General features: G+C 42.0%; 1 protein-coding gene across 1 annotated transcript; it reads right to left on the bottom strand.

Annotated features, from left to right (window-relative positions):
• LOC100754570 (calcium-activated chloride channel regulator 1) lies at positions 1-25,647 on the bottom strand. The gene is made up of 14 exons (XM_027395421.2): positions 25,486-25,647; positions 20,535-20,675; positions 20,225-20,372; positions 16,386-16,491; positions 13,284-13,464; positions 11,327-11,545; positions 10,221-10,448; positions 9,323-9,497; positions 7,425-7,531; positions 4,708-4,923; positions 3,932-4,193; positions 2,791-2,961; positions 1,169-1,402; positions 1-389 (listed from the first exon to the last, which is right to left on the bottom strand). The coding sequence occupies exons 1-14, from the start codon at positions 25,645-25,647 to the stop codon at positions 1-3; spliced, it is 2,739 nt and encodes a 912-aa protein (XP_027251222.1).
• Between the last annotated feature and the right edge of the window lie 971 nt (positions 25,648-26,618).

Genomic DNA, 26,618 nt, shown 5'->3' with positions numbered 1-26,618 from the left:
TCAGTGCAAGCCTAGAGTCACCTGCATCTCCCCCAACCACTTCCACATTATTTTTAACACATGGATGCCAGGAATGGTGCTGTTGACACTAACTTCAGGGCAAGGAGGAACCGTGTCTTCGGAAGTAGGTGGCTCCTCAGTGGGGATGAACAGAGATACACGTGCAATGTTAGAGATTTCTGATTTCAGGTTGGACTTATCCACAGCCTGGATAGCAATGAAGATGTCTGTGCCATTTCCAAAACTATTGTCTTCCAATTCAAATTCGAAGATTTCTTCAGAGTTGGCCTCCTTGGGGATGAGACTAGTAGTGTTCACTTGGACTGAGGTATTGAACTTGTCTCTGAGATCAGCAATACTTGTGCTTATTCGGATGATGTACTTGGAAGCTAAAATATGAGAGAGAGAGAGAGAGAGAGAGAGAGAGAGAGAGAGGAGTGAGGAAGGTTGTAACTTGTAATTCTCAAGTCCTGAGCTTTAAAAGCCTGATTACAACGTCATCTCATGAAGTTACCATGAATAGTCTGATCCTGCAAACCATATTTAGAAGGGTTATTACCTACTACATGCACTTGTTACTCTTATCAAAGTGATGACTACTGTGTGATTGTGTGATTACCTAAAGCCTCTGAGCATAGGGCTTGGCTGAAAAAGGGTGGTTTTGGTGCTAGTGTTTCTTGAACATTATTGTATTCAGAGGCTCTTAAAACACAGACTCTGGTTTCTTTAGGTCAGGCTGTCGTCCACACATTTCATGAACACACGCTAGAAATGGAGTGGCTTAGGCTCCATCCCAGATATTGGCGCCTTGAGAACCAAAGTCTGGTAGGGTGGGAGGCTTCTTTCGAAGATGTTTGGAACCCTTCTCTATTCATAACCCTTCTCTAGAAACACTACAACGCCTCATTTGTCGGCAGCTTAAAAAACAAAAATAACAACAACAAAAACCCAAAAACCAAACCAAAGCAAAAAATCTCAAAGTTTTTTTTTCCGAGATAAAATATTTTATTCCTTAAGTAGGACTTTTTAAATTTTTTCTTTTGATTTCAGAAGCCATCCGAGATTCCCTACCTCTGTCTTCTCCTGCATTCTACACAAGTGCGAACTTATGCTGTGCCTCTGGGTGGCTGGCAAACTCCTCTTTAGCGTCTGTACCACATTGTCTTACCTGTCCCGTGGTCATAATCATCCCCGGGAGCCGTCCAAGTCAGATTCACCAGGTTCCGCCCTTGGATGCTGGCCTTCAGGTCAGTGATTCGGCAAGGTGGCAAGAGGTCAGGGATGGGCGCCGAGGGGACATTGGAGGCTGTGAACGATCCCCCCGAAGATGTCCTGCTGAAGCACAGTTGCTTGTCTTGAACATTATTGGTTTCAGGTTGTGGAGGATTGAATTTTATTTCACCTGTGTTAAAAATTATTCAAAACATGAAGAGCAACAGCACCAAAAGTCTAGCCTTCCTGTTTCTTACTGGATCTTTCTTTCCTCCTGTTTCTTACTTCTCTCCTTCCACCAACAAAATCCACTTTAAAGTCTGGTGACAAGACACCAAGTCGGGTTGCATAAAGAAGAAAACGAGCAAAGGGAGGCCCACATTTCTTTACCTAACAGGTGTTTCCTGATTGTAATAGAAAAAAATGTAATTAATTTTTCTAGCCTGTGTCATGGATTATGTTCCTTCTGTCATTTTTTAGTGTAAAATTTTATTTAGTTATTATTGTAGGAGAGGGCATGTGGAGGTCAGAGGACAGATCGCAGGAGTGGGTTCTGTTCTCCCACTTGTAGGTCCCAGGAATGGAACTCCAGGTGCCAGACTTGGCTGCAAGCTCCTTTGCTCACCGGTCCATCTCACTGACCTCTTGTTTCTCTGTGTTCTGTAATGTCAGTTTAAATTCCGTGTCTGTTTAAACATGGCATTGCCATAAGAAGTCTCTCATCACTTTGATAATGTATCGAGTGTCACAGTCTCTCTATTTATTTCATACTTAGTTTCCTTGGCCTTGGAGAATTTCCTTGATTGTTTAATGTAGGCTATTTTCACACTCTCCATGCCTGTGTTTTTATCTTTCTTACTTGATTACAATTTCTCATGAAGTAGTTTATGTTAAGAGTTCTAAAACTTGATACTTTGGAAAGATCCCTATGCTCTCTCTTTTTATTTTGAGACTGTGACTCACGATGTAGCCCAGGTTGGTCTCAAACTCATGATCTTCCTGCCTCCATTTCTGGAGTACTATGATTGCAGATATATGCCACCCACATCCAGCCCAGTTGTCTCAGTCAATACCTGGGAATTTTTTCATGTAGGAATTACAGAATTCACTTCACACTCTTACATAAAACTAAGTCTGTCCCTCAAAAACTACTATGGCTTGTGCAGTCAACTAAGCTCTCAGAAATCTTCAATAAAGGCATTCTGTACAGAATATGGTATTATTCAGAATTTACTTTTTCATAAATTCTTTAAAACATTTTTTGTTTGTTATCAAATGGGGGGATTTTGCCCTCTTACAGGACAATGGGAGATGGCTAGGGACATTTTTGAATGTAGGAACCTGGGGGTGTGGCTGTCACTGGTAACTAGTGGATTAACTGATTCCAGTGATGCAGCACAGAGTCCTACAGGACCTAAGAGTGTACTCAAGACAAAGGAGCACCCAGTCCCAAACACCAAATTGCTGGACCGGGTTTGGTAGAGGTGAGACTCAGAATCCAAGAGTCATTATTCTTCCTCACAGGCTTAATGATTCTTCTAGATCCAAGTCTTTCAGTCAAGTCTTCAGATCACTTACCATTTTCAATCCAGCCATCGATGTACTTGGCCGTATTCTTCTGAGGTGATGTTCTCTGTCTTTCTGCAGTAACTCCTCCCAGAGCCCATATTTTTATGCTGTATCTGCCATTTGTATCAAAAGCTGTAAAATACCTTGAGTAGACACCGTCATTCTTGGTAGCATCAGCACCTTGACAAGGAGATGGAGGAATTCATGAATACCCTAAAGGTAACTGGACACCTGTATTTCCAATCCATATGTGGGTTAACATTTTGCAAACAGAAATTGAGCATTATCTATCAAGAGGCTTGGTTATGTATAGACCGAGGCCTGAGGCTTCTTTACATTGTGTGTGTGTGTGTGTGTGTGTGTGTGTGTGTGTGTGTGTGTGTGTTTATCTTCTCACTCTGAACTTTCCTTTTCTTCTGAAGTCAGAGGTCATGTCATATGTCTGATAACATCAGCTACCAACTCACTAACTATCTCTCAAGTCAAATCAGATGCTCTATGTACAAGACTGGGAAAGAAAGAAAAAATTGACATTTCTCCCCAGGTCATGTTTGAGTAGGAAATCCATTTACAAAATTCATTCTAATTAAGATACTTCTGTCAGAGTAAACAGACACCTTCCAAAAAGGAAATTCAGAATTGTATTTCTTCCTTATAGATTTCTTAAATGCAAGAAAAATGGGCAGAATTTCTCACTTGGAGATCAAGCCTAACCAAAGACCACATGGACATATACATCATGTAGAACTGTGCTGAAATTCATCTCTGTTGATTAAAGTGTGACAGTATTTCTTCACCAGTAATGGAGGGATAATAATACCTAAAAAGTATGTGGTGTATATGTTTACATGTGCATACATATCAAGGAGGCAATGGACTTGACAGAAAATTATTCCCTTCCCTTAGCTTGGAAGGCAGACAGTTCTGTGCAGTCTCCAACCCTGTTGCATGCAAACCACTAATGCTCTTTGGATTGAGGACTGGACCCCTCCTCATGTTTCCCAATGTTTTGGAACATGGCATGTACAAGGATGCTGAGAGCTCTTTAAGCAGCCCCCATTGCCAACTGTCCTGATGGGATCATGCCCATTAGCCATTCCATGGTGGTGTCTTAGAAGAAGAACTATTCTCTAGTTTCTTTGATAGTTACCTGCTCCGTTATCCAGTAATTCCAGGGTCTCTGTTTTCCCATTCACAGATTCTATCAAGGCTGTGACACTGGCCCTGAGAATGGGAGTGGCTCCTTGGCGAATAGTTGCATACACGATTACGGGGTTGGGGAAGGTTCCTGTGTTCTGATTCACCACTGGGGTCACTGTAATCGGAGGCAGGGTCGCACTTGCTGCACGGGAGGTGACAGTCAGAGTGAGGGTTTGGGAGCTCGCTTGCAGGCTGTATTTCCAGAAGCCAACCTGATGGAAACACATGCAGATGTTTCCAGTGAGTAACAAAGACTTACAACAAATGCCTGTGTGACCAAATTGTGCTGCAACCATGTCTAAGAAGATGTGGGTGTCCTTTACACTCTGTCAGTTAAGGCAAACCTGAGTGTATTTGGATTAACTACATGCCTCCCATTGTCAAAACAAACCTAATAGGGATAATGAGGCCCACAAGTGTGTCCTCATTGATCACTACTTGGAGTTTGCAAGGCATGGGTTTCTGAGGGATAGGAAATAATTTTCATAACCCCAAAGAATCAAGAATCATTTGTCATCCTGACTGCTATGTAGTTCAATTATTTCCCTTTCATTTGGGGACATAAAATTATCCATTTCTTCTTTCTTGACTTAATTGGCTGGCTGATTTCAATGAACAAACTGTTTTCATCTGAATCCAATACTCACTCTCTTTAAAGAAAAAATGTACAGTCTTTTGTTTGTAAAAAATAAATTTTTCTAGTCTGCAAGGAAGCAGACTCCATACCTTGGCAATGCCAGGGACTTGGAGGTAGGCCATCTTGGCAGTTGTGTCCACAACAAAACCACCTTGTTTGGTTCCACTGGGATCCCAGAGAAGGATCTGAGGAGCCTGTGTTGTCCAGGTGACAAGAAATAGAGTGTCCTTCCCCACTGTGCTGTCCACTACCACTGAGCCATTCATCCACTGGTTCTTCTGGAGATTCACTCCCCTGCTCTCCAGCTGTTGAGAAGACAAAGCTTTACTTCCTGGACAATACAGCATGCATCACAGTCTTTGCACCAGGTTCTGGCCACCAGGAGCCAATTAAAAGGCCTGCATGTATTCTTAAGTCCTTTGTTGAGAATTTAGGGTCATTTAGGATTCAGTTTTAAATTACTATTCCACCTTCAAGTTTTCATGGTATTTCTTTCTCCACCAAAAAGACCACCTCCCTCCAAGGATTTATGAATCCCAAACCTCACACTCTCTGCTTCTTCTAGACATCATTACTTCCTCTCTGCTTGTCTGAGTCTTACTGACTCTCCAGAATTCCATTCAAATGTCACTTTCTTCATGAAGCCTTCATTGACATCTGTCTCTTAGGACACAGGAGTCACTCCTTTCCTATGAGTTTCAGTGCAATTTTCTCCCTGGCCATCCTTTGATGCCCATCACATTCTGTCTAACTTGTGTAAACTTACCACACTAAACCCCGAGGGGACTGGCTGTACTCATTTCTTACCCGTGAACCGATGATAGAAACTAAAATTACAAATCACTAAGTGAAGCATCTTGCCATCCTTATGAAGGTGACTGAAATAAACCCCAGAACCAGGCCATCCCTGTTTGGTGTAGAATGGGGTTGCTACAGAGTAAGGACCAGTAGTAGGAAAAGAGTAACAATGTTTCTGTAGAAAACCGGACTTTGAGAACTGTCTCTTCCATAGTAATTCATTATCTCTAAGTTGATACCTCTTAGAAGAGGTAATGGCCATGTAGCCAGGCTTTCTGGTCCCAAGGTTAGATAATGAGTGAGTCTGGATGTAAAGGACTCTTGTTCTCATGGTAGCTTGATAATGAGTACAGCTCACCCTTCCATTACCCTCCTTGGTTGTTTTCTTAAATAAAACAAAAAACAAAAACAAAAACAAAAAAACCAGCCTGGTGGTGTGGTGCAAGCCTTTAATCTCAGTACTCAGGAGGCAGAGATAGGTGGATCTCTTTGAGTTTAAGGCTAGTCTGGTCTACAGAGTGAGTTCTTTGACAGGCTCCAAAGCTATACAGAGAAACTCTGTCTTGAAAAATAAAAAAAAAAATGTATGTCATAGACATGTCTGCGAGTTTCTCAGCTGCCGAATTCATTTTCTGGCGCACATTCATTTCTTTGCAAAAGAAGGCCCTGAGTTTCTTTTTAAATTTTCTGCAGGACAACCAACATAGGAGACATTGCTGTCTCCCTAGACTGGAAACAGCACATTGGTTGGCCCTAAATCCTACTGTTTTGAATCATCCAGGCTTTGATGCTCCTTCTTATTTATGCAAACTTTGATTGTGAAAGTTGGTATTCATGCTGTGCTGGTTGTTTATTCTCTCCAGTTGAAAATTCCAAGTACAGTTTCTGTGATTACTTTAATGGAGCACTTTGAAACCCATTTGTCCTTCTCAGAAATAGTCCCAATATATTTGAAAGATAATTTGAGCTTCTTGGCATTTTAGAACCAGAGAAGCATTCTGCTTCATACTCAGAGAGGTAAGGTTCTTCACTCAAAGTCAGTAAGTGGTTGACCCAGGGTCAAGGTTTAGGAGTCTGAATGGACTATGTGGGAGTTCCAAAGTGCAAAGTGCTGTCTCTCTAGTACGGGGAAAATCATGGCAAATCATAGGGAATGGAAAAATAGGACAAGTTATATCTGAACACTTGTCCTAGAAAATGTACTGATGATCTGTTCTGAAGACAACACAAGGCAATCATACTCCAATGAGTGCGTGGTAGCAAATGCTTCCGAGGAATTATTAGACACATTATACAAGTCATTTTGTTTTCTTATGAAATAAGTAAATGCCAACTGCCTCATTTAAATAAGGTTACATAATGTTTGATGTCAAGCTGAAGACTCTGAATTTTAGTTAACATGCAAAGAGTGTAGAAATCAAACTGTCTAGTATTCTAGTGTGGTAATATTTTGTTTGTGATCTAACAAATAAAACTTTCATGAAGATCAGATTGCAGAGCTAGCCATACTAATTAGACATAGACTACAGGCTGTGGTGGCCCACACCTTTAATCCCAGAACTCGGGAGGCAGAGGCAGGTGGATCTCTGTGAGTTCAAGGCCACCCTGAGCTACAGGAGATTGATCCAGTCTAAAAGAGAAACAGAGCCAGGTGGTGATGGCTTTAATCTCAGTACTTGGGAGTCTCATGCCTTTAATTCCAGCACTAGGGAGGTGGAGACAGGAGTGATATGGCTGGGCAGAGAGAGGACTATAAGGTGGGAGGAGTCAGGGCTCATTGCATTCAGTCTGAAGATTCCTAGAGACAGGATCGCCCATTTGGTTTAAGGATTCAGTAGAAGTAAGAAGTCTCTCTAGTGGCTGGCTCCTTTACTTCCCTGATCTTTTAGTATACGCCCCAATATCTGACTCTGGGTTTTTATTATTATTAAGACCAATTAGATCTCATGCTATAGACTAGTCTGTGATTACAAGTATATATGAGAAACCAAATGGCAAAAATTCCAACCTGGATGGAGCGCTGAGAGACAGCTCCATTTCCTGACGACAGGGCTGCAAAAGCATCCACAAGACCATTGTTCTGGGCCTGATCAGATGCATATGTCTGCAAACCTCCTAAAACCGAAATTACATCATCAGAAGTTATTTTCCAGGAAGCAGGTATTTACAACATTTTAGCCATAGTTAAGATAGCAGGATAGGCAATACAGATCAATATCAAATGTATGTGCACATCAACTCAGAAACTGATTTGGGTATACATTGTATATTCATATGCTTGAGACATAGTCTCCTGAAGCTCAAACCAGCTTAAAGCTCACTATCCAAAAATGACCCTTACTCCAGATCCTCCTACCTGTCCCTCTTTACCACTGGGATTACAGGTTTATACCACCATGCCCTGTTGCTACTGACTTTCCAGTCCTAGTAATGAATAACTTCAGAAACGTCAATCACGAGGCTGCTTCAACTCTGCACCAATCTCAGGAGAATCTACGTTTTAGAGGTCATGTGCTTCCATGCGAGAGTCTATTAAGCTGTAGTCTACTCTGATTGGCTTACTGTTATTTAATTGCAATTCTAACAAACTGAGTTTTAGACTTGAATCTCAAATCAGGGAAGACACATGTGTGACAATATCTAGAAATTACAGTGAGCAAAGGAGCTATTGCAGAAAATTGGGATGTACAGTAAAAGAAAGAATATGCCAGGCCTAGAAGCTTGGATATGGAGAATGAGTGTAACTAAAGAATGGGATAGGAAGTCACTTCTAACTATTTGTTTATATTTATGTATTCGTGTGCTCATGTGTCACCATGTGTGTGAAGGTCAGATGATGACTTGTGGCAGTTGGCTCTCTCTTTACACAGCGTGGGTTCCAGGGACTGAATTCAGGTTGTGAGCTTGGCAGCAAACACCTTTGCCCACTGAGCCATTTTGGGTAGTCACTTCTAAACTCTTAAATAGCATCCAAAGTTAGGGACAGTGTTTTATGCTGCTTCTGATGTCCCCCATGTGTCGTCTTGTAGGTGAGGGAAAGTTTGCCTTGCTCTAAGGGTTGCCCTAGTAACCAATGGCTACCTTATTCTCTAGAGGATTGCTTCACACCAGGACCAGCCTACACAGAAAAATGATTCTTACATCTGCTGTGTTCTAACAACAAATGAATAAATGCCCATTGACTGATGGGTGCAGTGATGCAAAGAGGAGTCCTCTTGTCTCGAGGGAGGACCAGGGAGGCTAGGGTGTAAATCTGCTTCCATCCTTTGCTCTGTTTCCTGCTCTGTCTGTCCTCCATTTCTTTTCCTTTGAGAACCCTTCTTCTATAATTATATGTGTCAAATCCTCATCTCAGTCCCTACTTCTAGAGAACATGGGCAGATATTTTGGGCTCCAACTGTAATAATTTATATTTCTAATAGTACCCCTAAGTAAAAGAAAATGTTCTCCTTTTCTGCTAAAGAAGCCAGGGTCAGATGAGATGTGGCTGAATGATGTCTGTGCATGGGACTTAGATACACAGCTCATTGGTCTTTGTGGAGAAACTGCCTGTGCACTGCATGATTGAACCAGACTTCTGCATTCACCAGGCTCAGGACTTCTTTCCTCCTTCTCCTTCCTGTCTTTCTTAGAGAAAATTAAATACTTATAAGGCATCCAGGAAGGGCTCCCTGAGTTGTCTCTAGTGTGTAGCACAATTATACTTTCTGTAGTTTGGTCTAGTCCTGGAACCAGGACCTTAAAGAGAATGGGTGGAGCCGGATCTGATGGTCATTTGGGAGAAGCTTAGCTATCGGCTGAGATTACCCTCTTCTCTCCTTATCTCATTTTTCCTGACTCCTCAGGTCCCTGGAGCTCAGGTCCATTGGTAGAAGCAGTGGTGGGTCTCTGCAAATCTTCCCTCACCTGTCATTTTGGACAGCTGCTCAAGCTCTTTAGCAGCAGCTGGTCCCAGGGCCACTGTATGGATGATGGCTCCACTCTTCTTCACTAAGTCAAAGCAGGTACTGATGGTGCTGTCCTCCCCGTCGGTCAGCAGCACAATTTCAGATCCATCGGTTGGATATTTCTTCTTAATCATCTAAGGGCAAGATTAACAGCAGGAATCAGTCTTGGGGTGGGCAGGGTGTGCGTGGAAACTGCATTTTCATGGGACAAGAAGGGGCAACTGCAGAGGGAACAAGTGTGTGTCTGCAAATGCTGGCCGAGCATCTGTCTTGCAGTGACACTGCTGTAGAATGTCTATATCATGGAACTCAACAGTGACCTTTTCAGGCCTGTTTCCCGCCGGCCTTGCTCTGCCCTGCTCGGAGACACCTGAGGCCTGGGGACTGCTCACAGTGGATCCCATCTGGGCGGGATCCAACCCACCCAGAGACTGCCAAGGCTCCAGTACAAGTCCCGCCTCCACCCACAGGAAGAGGAGGGGCATCAGAGTTTTGGAGTTTCCATGTTTCCCACAGAGAGGCCAAGGTAACTGAGTTGAATGGTCAGGTAAGAGCAGGTGATTCTGCTGTAGGCCTGGGAATGTGGAACCCAATAGAGCTGGATGCAGGAGACACATGAGACACATTTTGGGTGCAGAAATGCATGCAGAAATGCCTGATTGCCTAAGTGCAGAAAAGGACAGAGGCAGGGAGAAGTGGATTAATGATACCGGTTGGTGGCCTGTGTCTTTGGACCCTTTTACCACAGCTTTGTTCTTGGTCATATAATTCAATTTGACACCAGCCATGGATATGAAAACTTTGTAGGAGCAAAAATCCCAAACAGTTTCAAACGACCACAGTGGAACACGCCTTACTGTAAATGCTGCTTGAAGCCCAGAGCATATAGACGTCCTTCCTGAAGATACTGTGGGTAAAGTCTTGGTCAGCAGGTCTCTGTCAGCAGCACTGTTTATCTGTTTGAGTTCACTTTTTATATAGGCAGCACTGTCAAACGCCACCATCCCGACCCAGGATCCCTGCTCCACGGTCTGCAGCAGGAAAAGCTTGCTTGCTTGATTCATTCTGTTAAGACGGTTATCATTCTGAAAGGGCGAGCAAATAAATGGAGTCAAATTTGCCCTTAAATGAACTGGCTAACAACAGACCAGGCTAAAGGGTATTTGGAAGTGACTACCCAAAGTAAGTGTGTAATGAAGCTGTATCCTTCTATGGGGCCTATCTTCAATTTGTACCTATGATTCACTTTGGGTAAAGTTTTAGAGTTTTTGCATAAATAGCTAAAGGCAAAAAGCTGTATTAGGCAATCACTAGAATATAATGTATTAGTAACAGGTCTAAATAAGGCTGATATGGAACTCTAGACTGATTTATGATGGCAAAATATGAGCAATATGAAGCTTATTAATCAGATAATTATAAACATAATGTGCTCATAAGTTGACACTAGTTTAATTTGACAAAGGGGACAGTTGACACTCTGTGTGTGGAATGAGGCAATGTGAGGTGTGTGTGTGTGTGTGTGTGTGTGTGTGTGTGTGTGTGTGTGTGTGTGTGTGTTTCTCACCATCTGGAGCTCCCTAGTCAAAGAGCTACCTGTCTCTACCTACCCAGTGGTGGTATCATAAGTGAATTTTGGGCCTTGAACCCATGTCCTGATGCCTGCAAAGCAGACACTTTGTCAGCTGAGCTGTACCTCTAACCCAAGATAAGCATTTCTGATGACAAAGCTGTGACCAGGTTTTGACCCTGTTGCTGTGTTTATTCTCTACCAGGTCCCATTGTGAGCCAGATTGTATGATACACTTACACACACTTATGACCCACAGATTGTATAGTATACTTACACACTCCTATGATCTGCAGATTGTGTCCTAGACTTACACACTCCTATGATCTGCAGATTGTATGGTACAAAAACCTATTTGCCACATCCCAACAAACAAAGACTCCGTGGACATACCGACATACTCCCAGACTTATCAAGAACTAAAGACAAAATTCTTTGTCCCATCTGCAGTAATGAGAAGATGGGTGTGGGTGGCTGAGTCGTCATGGGAGTGCTTTGCTGAAAGTCCTTGGAGTCCTGGATGACTTCCCACGTGCTTCGGAGGTTACATCGTTTGTTCTGGGCATTGGGGGCTTCCTTGTTGTGATTTTTTTCTGTACAGAATTCAACCACCTGAAATTGTCAATATAATGATACACATGACAGTGATGTACTACTTGTTAAGATATCTAACAAAATAACCCCACGTGTCCCCACTGCTAGCACTCCTCTGCTAGCTTCTAACCGTGGCTCAGAGTCACAACTGGTGTCTGGCACTACTAGGGAAAATGAGTCTCAAGTCCTGTTTCCACCCATGTCTTCAGCCTCATTCACCTTCAGTGCTGCTCCTCAGTGAACAACCGTGACGCCCTTTACTCTTCAGAGTTTCTGCCCTTCTTCACACCACACTCTTCCTCTCACTGTCCAATCTTATCTCTCCATCTTCAGACTACCAAACTCCAATTCTTTGCCTTCTGCATCCCATTAACTAACTTGCCCCGTTCAGCCTTGAACATGCATCATCCCAGCTCTCTCTAAAATCTACCTGGAAACCTGTTTGCTCAGACTCCCTCATCACTCTCCTCTGGTGCTCCCCAGACTCCCTCATCACTCTCCTCTGGTGCTCTCTCAGCCTCTTTGCACATTTCCACACTTGATGTCAGCACTTGATGTCACCCAGCTCAAGAAATCAGGAAGTTTCTGCTCTTTTCCCTCAATGGAACAATCAAGTGCTAGACATTTTTTTCTTACTTACAGTTCATATTTCCCATCTGGTCCCGTTTCAATGAAATATCTGAGTCCTCATGGCCCTTCTTTTATGCCATAAGTATGACTAATCTGGCTTTTTGACCTTGCTGTTTCTCCAATTTGTTCATCCCACAGTGTTTGAGACCTCCTCCCTTTTACTCTAATCTGTAAGACTTGCATATTTATATTGTATGTTGTGTTCTGTGTGTGTTGTGTGTACAGATATGTGTGTGGGTGTACATGCAAGCATGTGGATTTGGAGGCCTGAGGTCAATGTTAGGTGTCTTTCCTCAGTCACTCTCCACACTCAGGTTTTTGGGACAGGATTTCCCAGTGAATCTGAAATACATTTATTTGATGACCTTCAGCGATCTACCTATCTATATCTCTCAGGGCTGGCACCCTTGGCTTTTACGTAGGTTCTGGGGATCTGAACTCCAGTTTTCTGTGCTTGACCAGACTCTTTACCAATGAGCTGTGTCTTCGTAACCCTACAAGAGCCTTTGTGTGTCCGTGATTACTCACACCCTACAAACCTTGCAGCTTCCGAGCAAACAGCACTTACAACGTGCAGATTTTCCCTTCGCTCCTCACCTTCCTTCTGGCTGGCTCTGTAGTCCAAGTCCTCAGCTCCTTCTGCTCTATCCTGTTGGTCTCCAGGGTTCTTCCCCCTATCCCATTGTTCCTGAGTGTTTATCAGGGAGTTCTTTCTCCATTGCCTGCTTTGTATCCCTCCCTTCATTCACTCCCCAAATGTTTCTCTCATCTTCTGTCCTCCTAGATAGTGTCCAACCATTCAGTCCTCTGTGGTTTTAGAGTGCAATGGACAAATATCAACAAACTCCTTTGCCATCCAGCTGTACATTTGGGCTATAAACTCAACAGACAATGTCACATTCATTTTGCTTCCTCAAGATTTGGCCCTGTGTGATACATAGCAAGAGTTTTGTATGTTTGTTTTCTGCAACCAACATTATCTCAATGAGAATCACTGGCTGATTACCCCCTAAAGCTGGTACTATCTCTAAAACTTGATCCACCCTTGGAACACCTGGGCAAAACCAAAACCAAACCAACCTCACTAAATTCGTACAAGCACCAGGGAAAAGAATAAGGCACTTACGGAACCAATCGTTTGATCATACATTATGGACGCCTTCTCACTTTGTTGTTTGTCTGGTAAGAACACACAATTTTCTTGATACAGTCCTGTTAATTTGTCTTTTCTGCAGGCTCCTTCATTGACACAACTGCCTCCCTGGCACCGACGAACTTTATTTTTCCCAGTAATAGCTGCTGAACATCTGAAAACACATTAAAAGTTAAATGCTTAGGCAATGTGTTCATCTCAAAGGGTCACCTGAAATTTGTATGATTTTTTTTCATTGAACCAATGAGAAATTATATACCCTCATATAAAAGAGCACTAAGTTTATATCAGTCATTTCTGTGGCCAGAAAGTACCTGAGGAGCTTCAAAAATAGTACCAAAATAGCCAGAGTTAGGATCAAGGTCCTCAGGCTCCTCCAATCCAGGCTCCTTATTCCAGAGAACCTGGAGTCCTTTTAGCTTCCCCAGAGGACTCACTGACATCTTCCCTGTGTGAACTTACTTGTCCTAATTGTCTAGGCCAAACACTTTTTCTACAGTGATTGTACTTTCATCGACATTTAATTTTTTATATTATATGTTTATGGGGTTTATTATAAATGGCATGCTTTCGCATGTAATTTCTTTGAATTACAGATTTGAGCGTATACATAAAAGAACATTTGAAATCCCATAAAAACCACAAAGAGAGGAGAAAAGCATGTTTCCCCATCAAAAATAAATGACTGCTAGCTTGTGGAAAGATTTTCTGTATGTCAGCATAACAGTGCTTTATTATCTAATTTTAAAAAATCTTATAAAGGTAGAATATTTCAAATCTTAATGGATAGGTATGTAGCACATTCTTGCACAATGCGGCTTTAATGGTTTCTATCTTTTGACATTATATGAATCCACCCGAACTTACTAAAGTGACTTTTCCAGTTAATTTTTCAATACCCCAAATAAAACATGTGTAAACATATCAAATTAAATGAAATTTTTGTCCAGACTGACTGCAATGAGCTTCTGTCTCCTCCTACCTTATAGTTCTCTCTCTGCCCAACCATGTCACTACTGTCTCCACCTCCCTAGTACTGGGATTAAAGGCATGTGATCCCAAGCCTTGGGATCAAAAGTGTGAGCTCTGTTTCTCTTCTTGCCTGGATCAATCTTGTGTAGCCCAGGGTGGCCTTGAACTCACAGAGATCTGTCTGCCTCTGCCTCGTAAGTGCTGGTATTAAAGGTGTGTGCCACCATTGCCTGGCCCCTATGGCTAACTAGTGGCTAGCTCTTCCCTCTGATCTTCAAACAAGCTTTATTTGTTAAAGAACAAACAAAATATCACATTTCCACTTTTTGTGCAAAATAAGAAGGTTATAACTAATATAAGAAAAACTACATATAATAAGTCCAATAATTATATACAAAATATAAACAGGCAATAAATACATCAACAATGTGTAGTCCATTAGCATTTGACAAATTCAGAGGAAATACTCCATTGTCTATCCTATCTTGGTGAGTTCAAAGGGTTGTACCTAATTCATTTTCTATTCTACTTGCATTACCAAAACTATCTTTTAATGTCTTTCAACCCTATAACTTTACCCATTTTAATTTGACAAATTTATCCAATTGTAAGAGATTCTGTTCATTTTTCCCAGAGTTAAAAGTTTTCTTTATATCTTAAGAAATCTTACTTCTCTTCATAGAACTATTAATCAAACTCTGTTAAATTACCATGAATATAAATTACTGTTGATATACATTATTTTATTTAATTTAGTCTTGAAATATATTTAAAAATCGACAAGTAAAAGTCCATTTTATTATGATCCCTTTTCAGAAATGTCACTGAATGAATGCTAGGATCTTTAAATAATATACAAATAAATATATTTTACTAGAATATTATAAAAGTCACAAATCAACTTTTGTTGAATTTATGTACTTCATGTATTGAACTCCTCTCTGCCTTGGATTTATTTTAAACCTTTTAGGATTATTTTGCAGTTGTTTTCAAATTTATCTTTAACACTTCTTGCTATCTCCAGTGAGTTTTTTTTTTCCACTATACTTTTGAATGCGTTTTGGCTAATATACAGAAAAGCACTTGGAACATTCCCTTCGTATCATGTCCTTGTGCTGACTTCTCTTGACAGTCTGAATTTCGCTTTACTATCTTGCGTTTTTTTAGGAGGAACACTCATTTGTGTAAGCTCCTTTTTCTCTTTTCCCCTCCAGTAGCCTTGTTTTGTGCTGCCGTGCTACCTCGGTTTTGTGTGCTGTTGAATTGGATACAACTTTCTGATTAAAGTGAGACCGCCTTTGTCTCCTTGCTGGACTGTCTCTACCACTTCTCTGTTAAATGTGGTATGGCCTGTTGGGTGGCGAAGATATTCTGTAATATATGAAAACAGCAGCTTCTGGACAGCTATTGTGTTTTGATTACTTCAGGGCCTACACATACTTTATAAGTTTGTTTGGGAGACAAGGGACAATGAATATTATTAATATGCTTAGATAAAGTTTTTGTTTGTTTGTTTTTCAAGTCAGGGTTCTCTGTTTTAACAGTCCTAGGTATCCTGGAATTCATTTTGTAGACCAGACTTGCCTCGAACTCAGAGAGATCCATTTGCCTCTGCCTCCTGCGTGCTAAGATTAAAGGCATGTGCCACCATGCCTGACTTGATAACGTTTTATTAAGAGGGCATGGCACTTATGTAGGCTAATGTGCTTCACAGCTGTGGAAGGAAGAATGAGTCCATAGATATTTCTAGATCTCAGAAATCAGTGTGCTCTTAAGAGGGACACAGTACGGAATGGTGTGGAGGCTTAGAATGGGAAAGTAGGAAAAGCAGACAACAGACTTGGAATGGTGTCCACTGGCTGAGCCTTGAATAGTCAAACCGACATGTGGTCATGTCAGCAAAGTGACTCAGGATACGAGCTGTGTGACAGATGACAAGCAGAGGCGCCTGGCAGACTGTGTACCGCCATGATTTACAAAGTAGGAACTCAGTTAACAGAACCGCTTGAGTAAGACAGAAAACTGGTATTTTTAAAGTTATTCGAGGAAAAATTGGTTTCATTTTAAAATTGTTTTGGTAAATTGAAGTCAAAATATACATACCTTACTGCTTCCACTCTTCCTTTGGATAAGTAGAATTTCTCTTCCTTGTTGTACTCATCAAACACTCCCCATCGGAAATGAGCCCACTCATGGACAAATGACCGCTCTGTGAGAAAAAAAGTCAAACAGCTGAAGATAAAAAATATGGTAAAGTAACCTCACACTAGAAAAACACTCTTCTAAATATCTGTTTTGATTGGCTTTATCATTTATTTCTAAATAATAAAATTGGGAGCTTGCTTTGCTTACCATGACCTAATATAGCAACTATACATTTATGTGGAACACACACACACACACACACACACAATTTTGGCTTGTTGTGTGTTCATGGGGTGACGAATGAGAGCCCAGAGGTTATTCACACTGGTCAGGCAGTTGGCTCATCACACAGTGTGCAGACTTGGAGGACATGCAGGAAGAGAGAGAAATGCCTTGCAGTATGTGGGTTAAGTCCATAGCACAGTGTGGGAGCACTTGATAACTCAGGGTGGGAGCGCTTGATAACTCCAGCTGTTTCCCTGCTGTTGGCCTCTGTGCTCTATCATCACAACACTTTCTGAGTATTTTACTCTGGGCCACATCATCCTCTTGCTCACTGCTGTTTTTTTTTTTTTTTTTGACACATGCTTTCTCTTGTTGGCATCTCTCACTGTCTCTGCAGTGCTGATTACTGCTCTTCTTTCAAAACCCAGCCTCTGTCTGGGCCTGGGGGAGAGTGCCTGTAATCCCAGCTGTTCAAAAGTCTGAAGCAGAAGGATCATTCATTCAAGACCAACCTTGGCAACATTTCCCAGACTCTGTCTCCAAAGCATTAAGAAAAACATTTAAAAAAGTCCTGCTCTACCCAACTGTTGCCCTAACATGCTCAGACCGGAGCAGACACTCTTCTTTTGCAATTTTATCATATAGCATATGGCTTTTAGCATCCTGTGCTGTCATCATCATAGCTTATCTCCATGACAACAGACAAAATGATTTCTCTCCTGTTGTATCTGGGCACATCTTATCTAGAGATTATTTGGCACCCATCAAGTATCTGTTATATTTGGATGACTCATAGTGGCTTATGTGCATGTTAGCATTTCTGATTTATAATGCCGGTGGGCTGAGTTTGGAGAGCTGGGTGAGAGGGACATGCTGGTGAACTCCAATCACTGCTGTGCTCTAGGGGTTTGCACCAAAATTTCTTCCAAGGTCTGGGAAGGAAATGACTGTCCATCAAGGTAGCAGATTTTGAGGGCAAAGGACTGGGGTCATGGTATATAAAGAAATTATTTAAAGGAATGGTGTGATGCCAGCTGTGGTGGCTAGCATAAGCTCAGGACTGGAAAAGCAGAGCTAGACCAATTAATTCCACAAATACTAATTGAGTCATAGGTCGGGAATCTTCTGTTCCATTTACGGAAACGAAATGGAATAGTGTAGAACTAAGGGGCAAGGTTCAGACCTCCCTAATCAATGTGTAATATACGGGGGTGAGGTACACAGCACCATGGCTTGCCCTTTTCCTCTGCCTTGCCTAGGTTGAGAAAAGCAAGCTGATTGTGCAGGAGTCTAGTCTAGTCAAGAACACCAGTTATTCAATAAGTAGCCACATTTGTGTATAGGTATAAAGCTCACATATGTACTTTGAATATTTCCATCAAAGATTGCTCTATATAACTCATATTGACACGATGGAGTGTAGTTTTGTAAGTAATGAACTTCTTCAGTTTCTTCCTTTCTTTTAAGCTTCTCCCTGTATAGCCCAGGCTGACTCATACTCATTATCCTTCTGCCTCAGCTGTCCTGGGATTACTGGTGTGCAACACACGCGCGCGCGCGCGCACACACACACACACACACACACACACACACACACACACACACAGAGAGAGAGAGAGAGAGAGAGAGAGAGACAGACAGACAGACAGACAGACAGACAGACAGAGACAGAGAGACAGAGACAGAGACAGAGAGACAAAAAAGAGCCATTTGACAGATAACAGCAAGATGATTCTGTCTGCTTCTTGTGCAGCACGATCTGGAACCCTGCTGGAAAATCAGAATGTGAGCCTCTCCTGAATCCTGCAGAATCAAGAATCAAATTCTGTATACATTTTGGGGATCAGCCCTCTGTCAGATGTGGAATTGGGGAAGATATTTTCCCATTCTGTAGGCTGATATTTTGTATTATTGACTGTGTCCTTTGCCTTACAGAGGCTTTTCAGCATCAGGAGGTCCCATTTATTGATTGTTGCTTTCAGTGTCTGTGCTACTAGTATTATATTTAGAAAGTAGTCTCCTGTGCCAATGCGCTCAAGGCTACATCCCACTTTCTCTTCTTTCAGGTTCAGTGTAACTGGATTTATGTTGAGATCTTTGATTCACTTGGATTTGAGTTTTGTGCATGGCATCTATTTGCAATGTTTTGCATGTTAACATCCAGTTATGCCAGCACCATTTGTTAAAGAGTTTTCCTTTTTCCATTGTACCATTTTGGCTTATATGTCAAAAATCAGATGATCATAGGTTTGTGGATTGATATCAGGGCCTTTGATTTGATTCCATTGATCCACCTGTCTGTTTTTATGCCAATACCAAGCTGTTGCCATTACTATCGCTCTATAGTAGAGTTTGAAGTCAGAGATGGCGATGCCTCTGGAAGTTCCTTTATTGTACAGGACTGTTTTAGCTATTCTGGGTTTTTTGTTTTTCCATATGAACTTGAGTATTGTCCTTTCAAGGTCTGTGAAGAATTGTGTTGGGAAATTTGATTGGGATTGCATTGAATCTATAGATTGCTTTTGGTAGGATTGCCATTTTTATTATGTTGATCCTGCCTATCCAAGAGCATGGGAGATCTTTCTATTTTTCTGATATCCTCTTCAATTTCTTTCTTTAGGGACTTAAAGTTCTTGTACAGGTTCTTGTTTTGTTAGTGTTACCCCAATATATTTTATATTTGTGGCTATTGTAAAGAGTGATGTTTCTCTGATTTCTTTCTCATCCCCTTTATCATCTCTATATATGGGAAGGCTATTAATTTTTTTTGAGTTAATCTTGTATCACGCCACATTACTGAAGGTGTTATCATCTGTAGGAGTTCCCGGGTAGAGTTTTGGGGATCATTTATGTATACTATCATATGATGTGAGACTAGTAATAGTTTGACGTCTTCATTTTCAATTTGCATCCCCTTGATCTCATTTTGTCTCAATCTTAACGCATGGGAGGGGGACCAGGCTCTTCCCTGACCTAATGAGCCAGACTATGTTGACTCCTAAGGGACCCCTTACCCATGAGGAGGAGTGGACTCAGGGTGGGCTGTGGGGAGGAGAGGGTGGTTGGGAAGAGGTAAGCACTGTATTTGGAATGTAAAATGCAATCAAAAAATGGGGAAAAAAACTCACTAACTTCCAAAAAATAAAATAAGTAAATAAAAATAAAAGAATCAAACTCTGCTGAATCAGGAATTCAAATCAATTGAGCCTGAGTACACTGTCACCATCTGGTGGCTGTCTTATGAACTGTGGGAAGGAGATTTAATTCAGTCGGGTGAAGCCATCGATCCATAGGCGTCTAAGGCTTCATGCCAAACATTTTTACTGTAATAACCTGGCACTACAGTAATTTATAAAGGTAAAATGCCACACATATGCCATTACACAAGTCAATGTTAAATGATAGCTCAGAAATCCACGGCTCTGATTCCTTGTTTTAAATGAAAAAGCATGCTTCACTGGCTTTTTTCTGGTTAACTTGTCGTCCATAGGCTTACTCGGAAAGCAAGAACGGTGGTTAATACACACTTGGTGTGCTAAGTGTTCGCTGGAATGCTTTGGCGGAGCCCATACCTTGTGGTCCATACACATCCAGCCTCTTTCCTGCTAGGAAGTCAGGAGTCAGGTGGATCCTGATACCCTTCTCTCCGCATGCTCCCACATGCTCAGTGTATGGCTGGTCATTACCCACGGGGCTGGTTGCTGACACCAGGACATCAGCCTGAAATGTAAGTAAAGATGATCACTGGTTCAGCAAAGACATTGACCTTACTCACAGTTGGGGGATTTTGGCACAATTCCATTTTATTCCACTCTATTCTGCCTCGAACAAACAAATAGAAACAAAAAGTATGTCACAATGCAAAAAAGAACTTGTTCTCACATTTTTGAAGGTTTCGAGTTTTGGCCTCTCATAATCAGGTTTTGTCTTCCAGTTTTCAGGAATCAAAATGGCAACATTTTTAAAATAGAATCTTTTCCCTGTAGCTTCAAACAGGTATGGGGAGGCCCGAGTCACCATGTCCTGGGAGGAGAGAGAGCATGAAAAACAACATCACTGAAAACAGACCGAGGTACAAGTCATTTAAACATGCATCTGTATTTTTCTTTCAAAAGCCTAACTGGGCATGGACATGGCTTTCTTGGTAACAGCAACTGTTCTTGCTTAGTGTTGATCACACCACAGAGCAACACTGAGCAACACAGATCCTAAAGGCAGATGCTAATCCTGGCTCAACCACTTCTCTTTTGGGACGTTAGGTACTTCCCAATTCTAAGCTCTGATTTCACCTCTTGTAGCATGGGAAACATTGCTGTGACTGCTTCACACAAATGACATCACACATGTGACACTGTTGTGGAATATTGGTTTCAGATGTGTTTCATTTGTTGATGCTGTGGAGTATTTGTTTAAAGATGCAAAGGTGTGTTGCCTTCTTTTATGTTGTATTTGTTCAACTCTGTAAAGCTGTGTTGCTTTTCCTTCCCAAAACAGCTGATTGGTCTCATAAAGAGCTAAATAGCCAATAGCTAGGCAGGAGAGAGAAATAGGCAAGGCTGGCAGGCAGAAAATAAATAGGAGGAGAAATCTAGGGGAGAAAGCAAGGATCAAGAAAAGGAGGAGAGGAGGATGCCAAGGGCCAGTCACATAGCTACACAGCCAGCTATGGCATAAGAAGGAAAGAAAGATGTATACAATAAAGAAAGGTAAAAAGCCCAGAGGCAAAATGTAGCTAAAGAGAAATGGGATAATTTAAGTTAGAAAAGCTGGCTAGAAACAAACCAAGCTAAGGCTGGGCATTCATAAGTAAGAGTAAATCTCCATGTATTTACTTATAAGCTTCGTGGTGGGCCTCCAAATAGTTAAAAAAAAAAAAAAAAACTGACTACACAACACACTAGGAAGAAGAGTGCTTCCTTAGCATTAATGCTTGCTCAGTGTCATCTAGTACCCCCATTGCATTTAATCTCTCCACCATAAATAAAGCTTGGAGAGAGAAACCGAGAGCTGTGAGTATAATTCTCCAGGCCTCACAGTGCACAGCAGTGGAGAGAATATGGTATACTTGAGAATTTCACAACAGTTAAGCTGAGTCTAATGGTAACTATTGTGGCAGCATTCATTTTAGTACAGTATTAAGAGTTAGATTTAATGAAGCAGGGTCCTTAATGTTTGCAAATTGTGCACAGCTTGATTTCTTAGAATTGAAGGCACAGCAGTAGAATGTACCCCTACAGACTCCCTGGGTTGCACTACGACAAGGAAGTAGAGAGAATGTGTAAACAAGGCTGTAGAAAGAAGGCATTGGGCCAGCTAGGACCACGGATGGGAAAGAAGGGAACTCTGGTGTTCTGAGTTGGGCAGGGGATGAGTGAGGGTCAGGGCACAGAGAAGAAATCAGAAATGATGGGAGAAGACTGGAAAGTGATGCTGCCTTGGGCAATATGGTGAGCATATCTGCGGAATGGAGACAACAGTGCTGTGTAGGTGGAATCAGGAGGGTGAGCGGTGAGAAACTAGAGGCAGTGACAACAGACAGCAGACTACGAGTGCTCATTTCAGTAAAAGGGGAAGGGGAGTATAGGCGTGGTCTTTGTTGTAATGGGAACCGTCATGATACGCCGATGCTTACAGGAGAGGATAGTGAAAAGAGAGAGAGGGCTCCCTGCAGGAGCAAAGTCCCGGCTGGGGCTGGAGCAGAGCTAGAGAGGAGACACTACACTGCCCAGTTGGAGAGGACGTGGGAGAAGACAGTCCATTGCAGTGAGGGGAGGCCACACTCAGCTAATAATGCAGGCCTGAGTCCTGGGCCTGCCCTTCTTGGTAGATAAACTTGGGGAATTTCTTTCTTTCTTCAAGCCTAACCACCACCCCCCATTTCAAATAGTGGCAATAATTATTCCTTTTCTAACTTAGAGAGCATACTTAGCACTTTGCATTTCTATCCCTCAAAGCCCAGATTTTAATAGTCACAGGGAGAATTTAACATGCTGCCATTCTCCCAAATTAAAAAAGAAATTAAAATCACCAAATGCTTGATGGTTGTGTATAAACCTGACTGTGTTTTAATGCTTGACTATGATTCCACTTGTGAGATGTGACTGCTTGATGCCTTCCAGGAGAAAGTTCAAGCAGCGTGAAGTAAATATGCTTTCTGGTCTATATGTTATAATAAAGGCACATACCATCTGTTCTGCATTCTGAGAGCATGACATCACCTTCACATAGATATTTAAACTGGGGGAGAGAAGGGTGTGGGACATTGTTTACTGGATGGGCCCAGTATTCCTTAAGGACAAACAGAACATGGATGGCAGCTGGATCCTGGTACCTGACATAATGGAGTGCTTTGCAAATATTTGTTATACAAATGCATAAAAAATGGGCTGACTGATGGAGCAAATTATTATGATGAATGACAAACTGGTACACTAGTACCACGCCAGGTAGGACCTGGGCTCTGTGCATTGAAGAGATGCCTCCAAATATTCCCATTGTTATTTGTGTCTCTGTGAGACAGAGAGAGGGAGGGGGAGGGGGTATTCCTCCCTGAATTTCATCTGTGGAACATGCTCCCAAGGCTTCTGCATGGGCCATTGGCAGTATTGACAGATGCCAGGAATGGGGGACAGTGCTACTGTAGTAACCCTACTTTACACACAGGTAGGAGACCCTTGCACACCATCTTGCTGAAGCTGAGCTGACTTAGTGGCTGTGCCACAACAAGGGATCCAGTAGAGAATCTCTCCTTGAAAAGGTCATTGGAGCAGGGATCAAGGAGGAGCCAAGAACGATAGCTGCACTCGTGGCAGGGGTGGGGGTGGGGGTGCTGTTCCCTCAACTCTTCAGACCTAGGATATCAAATAGTAGGAGTTGTCTCTTCCTAAGCAGGGACCCTGGGAACATCATCAGACTTAACTGTGCACAGAAGGATGTAGTGAAATCCAACTTAGCTCACATCATTCAGTCAGTGCTTACTTTAGAGAGCCAATGTAATAACTGTGGTGAGAAATAAATGTTTCCAGGACGAAACCCACCAAAGATGGTGAGGGAAAGCACCCTGAAGACTCAAAACCTCATGACACACCAGGTTGCCGTTATTAAGGATACGGCTCTCAACACATCCCTGAAAGACACCGGGCTGAGACGGAAACAAACTAGTCCTGCATCTCTTCCATTGTCTACCTCGCTTCTTCCTCCAGTATCTGCTTCATTCTTCCCGTGGCAATCAAAAGCTCAGCTGAGGTTTCTGACTACTGATCAAGCTCAGGCATGAGCGCGCCTGCACTGAAGATGGCCTGGAGGTCTTTAGATTGATCATGAAGGCTTCCTACGAAGCAGTGACACTCTAGCCAGGAATCCTGGCAGACAGAGATGGTTCTTCACCCAAACTCCACTTGTCCAAGTTTGCTTCATAAGGCATCCTTGGCAGTCTTCTGGACTTTTGTTCTAGGAATCTGACCTCAGAAAGGGTAAAATGGTGACTAATGAAGGAGGGGCTCAGGGGTCCTAACCTTCACCGCCCAACTGTTTGCTGGATAGATTCAGAGAGAAAACAGTCACTGCCTCCAGTTGTGCGCTCACTGGTGACCACGAATAGTTCCCATCCACTTGTCACACAGACAGCCACTAAATGTGCCACTAAGCTAAACTAGAAGTCATGAATCTAGGAAAGGGAAAGGGACTGTGAGAGGATGAGAGACAAGAGACAGTGGGGGGTGGGGTGGCTACTATTCATAATGCATTATATACATTCCGAAATTGTCAAAGAGAAACATTAATTTTTAGAATGCTAAAGAAGAAACTAAATATAACATATTGCCTAATAATGAAATGAACAAACAAATCAATACCTGAGAGTAACAAATGCAAACATAAAAAATTAAAAATACAATAAAGTAAAATTACTGCTAAAATGCGATAAAACTGAAGAACAAATGACCAGGTAACTGGAAGCAGTGACAGTAGCTGCAGTTTATGAAGCTCCTGCTGTGTCTCAGGTACTATCGTGTGTTTTCATACGCTCCTCCCAAGGCTCTGTAGGGGAACTGCTTATTATCAACCCACTTTACAGAGCAGGACACTCACCCACTCCACAGCATGGACCATGGATGTGTTATGGCAGAGAGGACTCCAGGGTGATCTGTTAGAAAGTGACCTCCTCTTATCCCTCTACCTGATGACAGTTTGGATGACTCTTCCAGCTCTTCCAGGACAAAGAGCTTTTGTGTACTGCTTCTCCCCTTACAGAAGAGGCAACAAGGTGTACCCATGCCCCCCTACACACACCCGTGCATCTCTTGCTTCCAGGTGAAAAGGATACAGCAATGTCTCTGCCCATTGGAAAGGTTAAGTTAGAACTTGCACCTCAGGTTCCTATTTAGCATCACAGATTAGTTTCAAATAGAGTAAAACAAGGGTCTACTTCGTGCTGGTGGTAGAAACCTGCAGAGGAATTACTTGCTATGCAGCTATACTCTCTGCTGAATATATCTGAATTGGCCTTTGTATAGAACAAAATAATTTTATTGACAACCTGCAGCCAGAAAATACAGATGCCATTTGTTAAGTGCCAACAACATTTCTAACTTGGAATTATGTGCATGTCCTTCACCTTATTTCTCGTAAAAATCTCATAAAAATCCTAGTGGGGAAAGAGTTATTGTTTTCCTCTTACAAATAAAGAATCTGAGATTCAGACATAAAAATACCTTGCCAAGTCAAGCAACTGGAGCAAGACAAATCATGTTCTCTTTACCACAGTATGCTCATTGATTTAATTGCTAAAAGCTAGGAATTGTCAAAGCATAGAAAATTGCCTCTTAGGACATACCTTTATCTGTTGAATGAGGGCTTCATCTTCTGGCACATTGTGGTCGATGGCGATGACGATGCCTTCATAGCCATTGTTGTTCAGCTGGATGAGGGAATTGCTCAGAACCCCTTCCAGTAGGTAGAGGACCAAGATGAAGACAGGACTCTTCAATGATCCCATCGTGTAGATTTCCCTCTGGAAAGGGCTGGTTGTAGAAGTGTCTTTACTACTATATATATGCACCAAGTAGAGACACAGTTTTCTCCTTATCAAAGGTTTTTTATTATAGGTCTTTAACCTCTTGACCTTAAGTGGTTCTTTATCACATTTGTCTACAATATAAGAGTAACTATTGTTTAAGACCAAACTGTGTACTTCTGAGTGTTTCTATTTAAAAGGAATGTTGGATTTGCCTTGGGCTGTGCCAGATGCTTGAGCAAGGGTGGGGGAGCCTACATCCGGTTCCCAGAAACATGCATGCCAGAAAAGCAGGTTGACCATTAGAAGATATGTTTACTTACAAATATTTGCCTAGTTAGGGACACTGATCCACCCACCACCACCCTGAACCCCACCCTCCCAGCTTGACTTTCATGCATTTAAGTGAGTTTTTGTTTCCTGTGAGACATCGCTCCCATTCCCTCTCCTGGTGGACTTGACGCTTATCCTCAGCTCACTGGAGTGAGCTCAGCATGGAGCTCTTGGCATGCTCCTTATACAGTCCTTACACACCCAAAGCATCAGTGAGTACTTCAGATGTCACAAAATACTTTACACTAGAGAGAAAAGGTAAAACTTTCATCTTATTTTGCAAAACAAACATCCTCTAGTTCCCAATGTACCCCATTGCTTCTCAACCACACATCTCCTGCCAGACAGTAAAGTTTAAACCAACAAGATGAACTAATTTTGCCAACATTAAATGTCATCCTGAAACATAAATTATGGAGGATCAGCTACTACACTGATTATTTCAAGCTCACCAAACTTCAGATGAAAATCCAAGGTGGCCCACCTGACTTCAAATTACTTGGAAATAGCTTTTACCCAAACTTAATTTGGTCTTTAGGTAGATGAAAACATCAATTTTACCTTGTCTGTCCATTTTATTTGACTTTTGGCTCATAACAATTAGTATTTGCTGCTAACAT

Source organism: Cricetulus griseus (genome assembly GCF_003668045.3).
Source record: "Cricetulus griseus strain 17A/GY chromosome 1 unlocalized genomic scaffold, alternate assembly CriGri-PICRH-1.0 chr1_0, whole genome shotgun sequence".
NCBI lineage: Eukaryota > Metazoa > Chordata > Mammalia > Rodentia > Cricetidae > Cricetulus > Cricetulus griseus.
The sequence above is the reverse complement of the archived record's forward strand: the minus strand, read 5'-3'. Positions and strand labels throughout refer to the sequence as shown.

What these genes read in the sequence shown, in the direction of transcription:
- LOC100754570 (XM_027395421.2), bottom strand. Translation starts at nt 25,647, where the DNA reads ATGGGATCATTGAAGAGTCCTGTCTTCATCTTGGTCCTCTACCTACTG. An exon ending in ATGATCAAACGATTGGTTCC is followed by an intron (nt 11,546 to 13,283) that starts GTAAGTGCCTTA and finishes TGACAATTTCAG; the next exon opens with GTGGTTGAATTCTGTACAGA. An exon ending in ATTACTGGATAACGGAGCAG is followed by an intron (nt 2,962 to 3,931) that starts GTAACTATCAAA and finishes CTCCTTGTCAAG; the next exon opens with GTGCTGATGCTACCAAGAAT.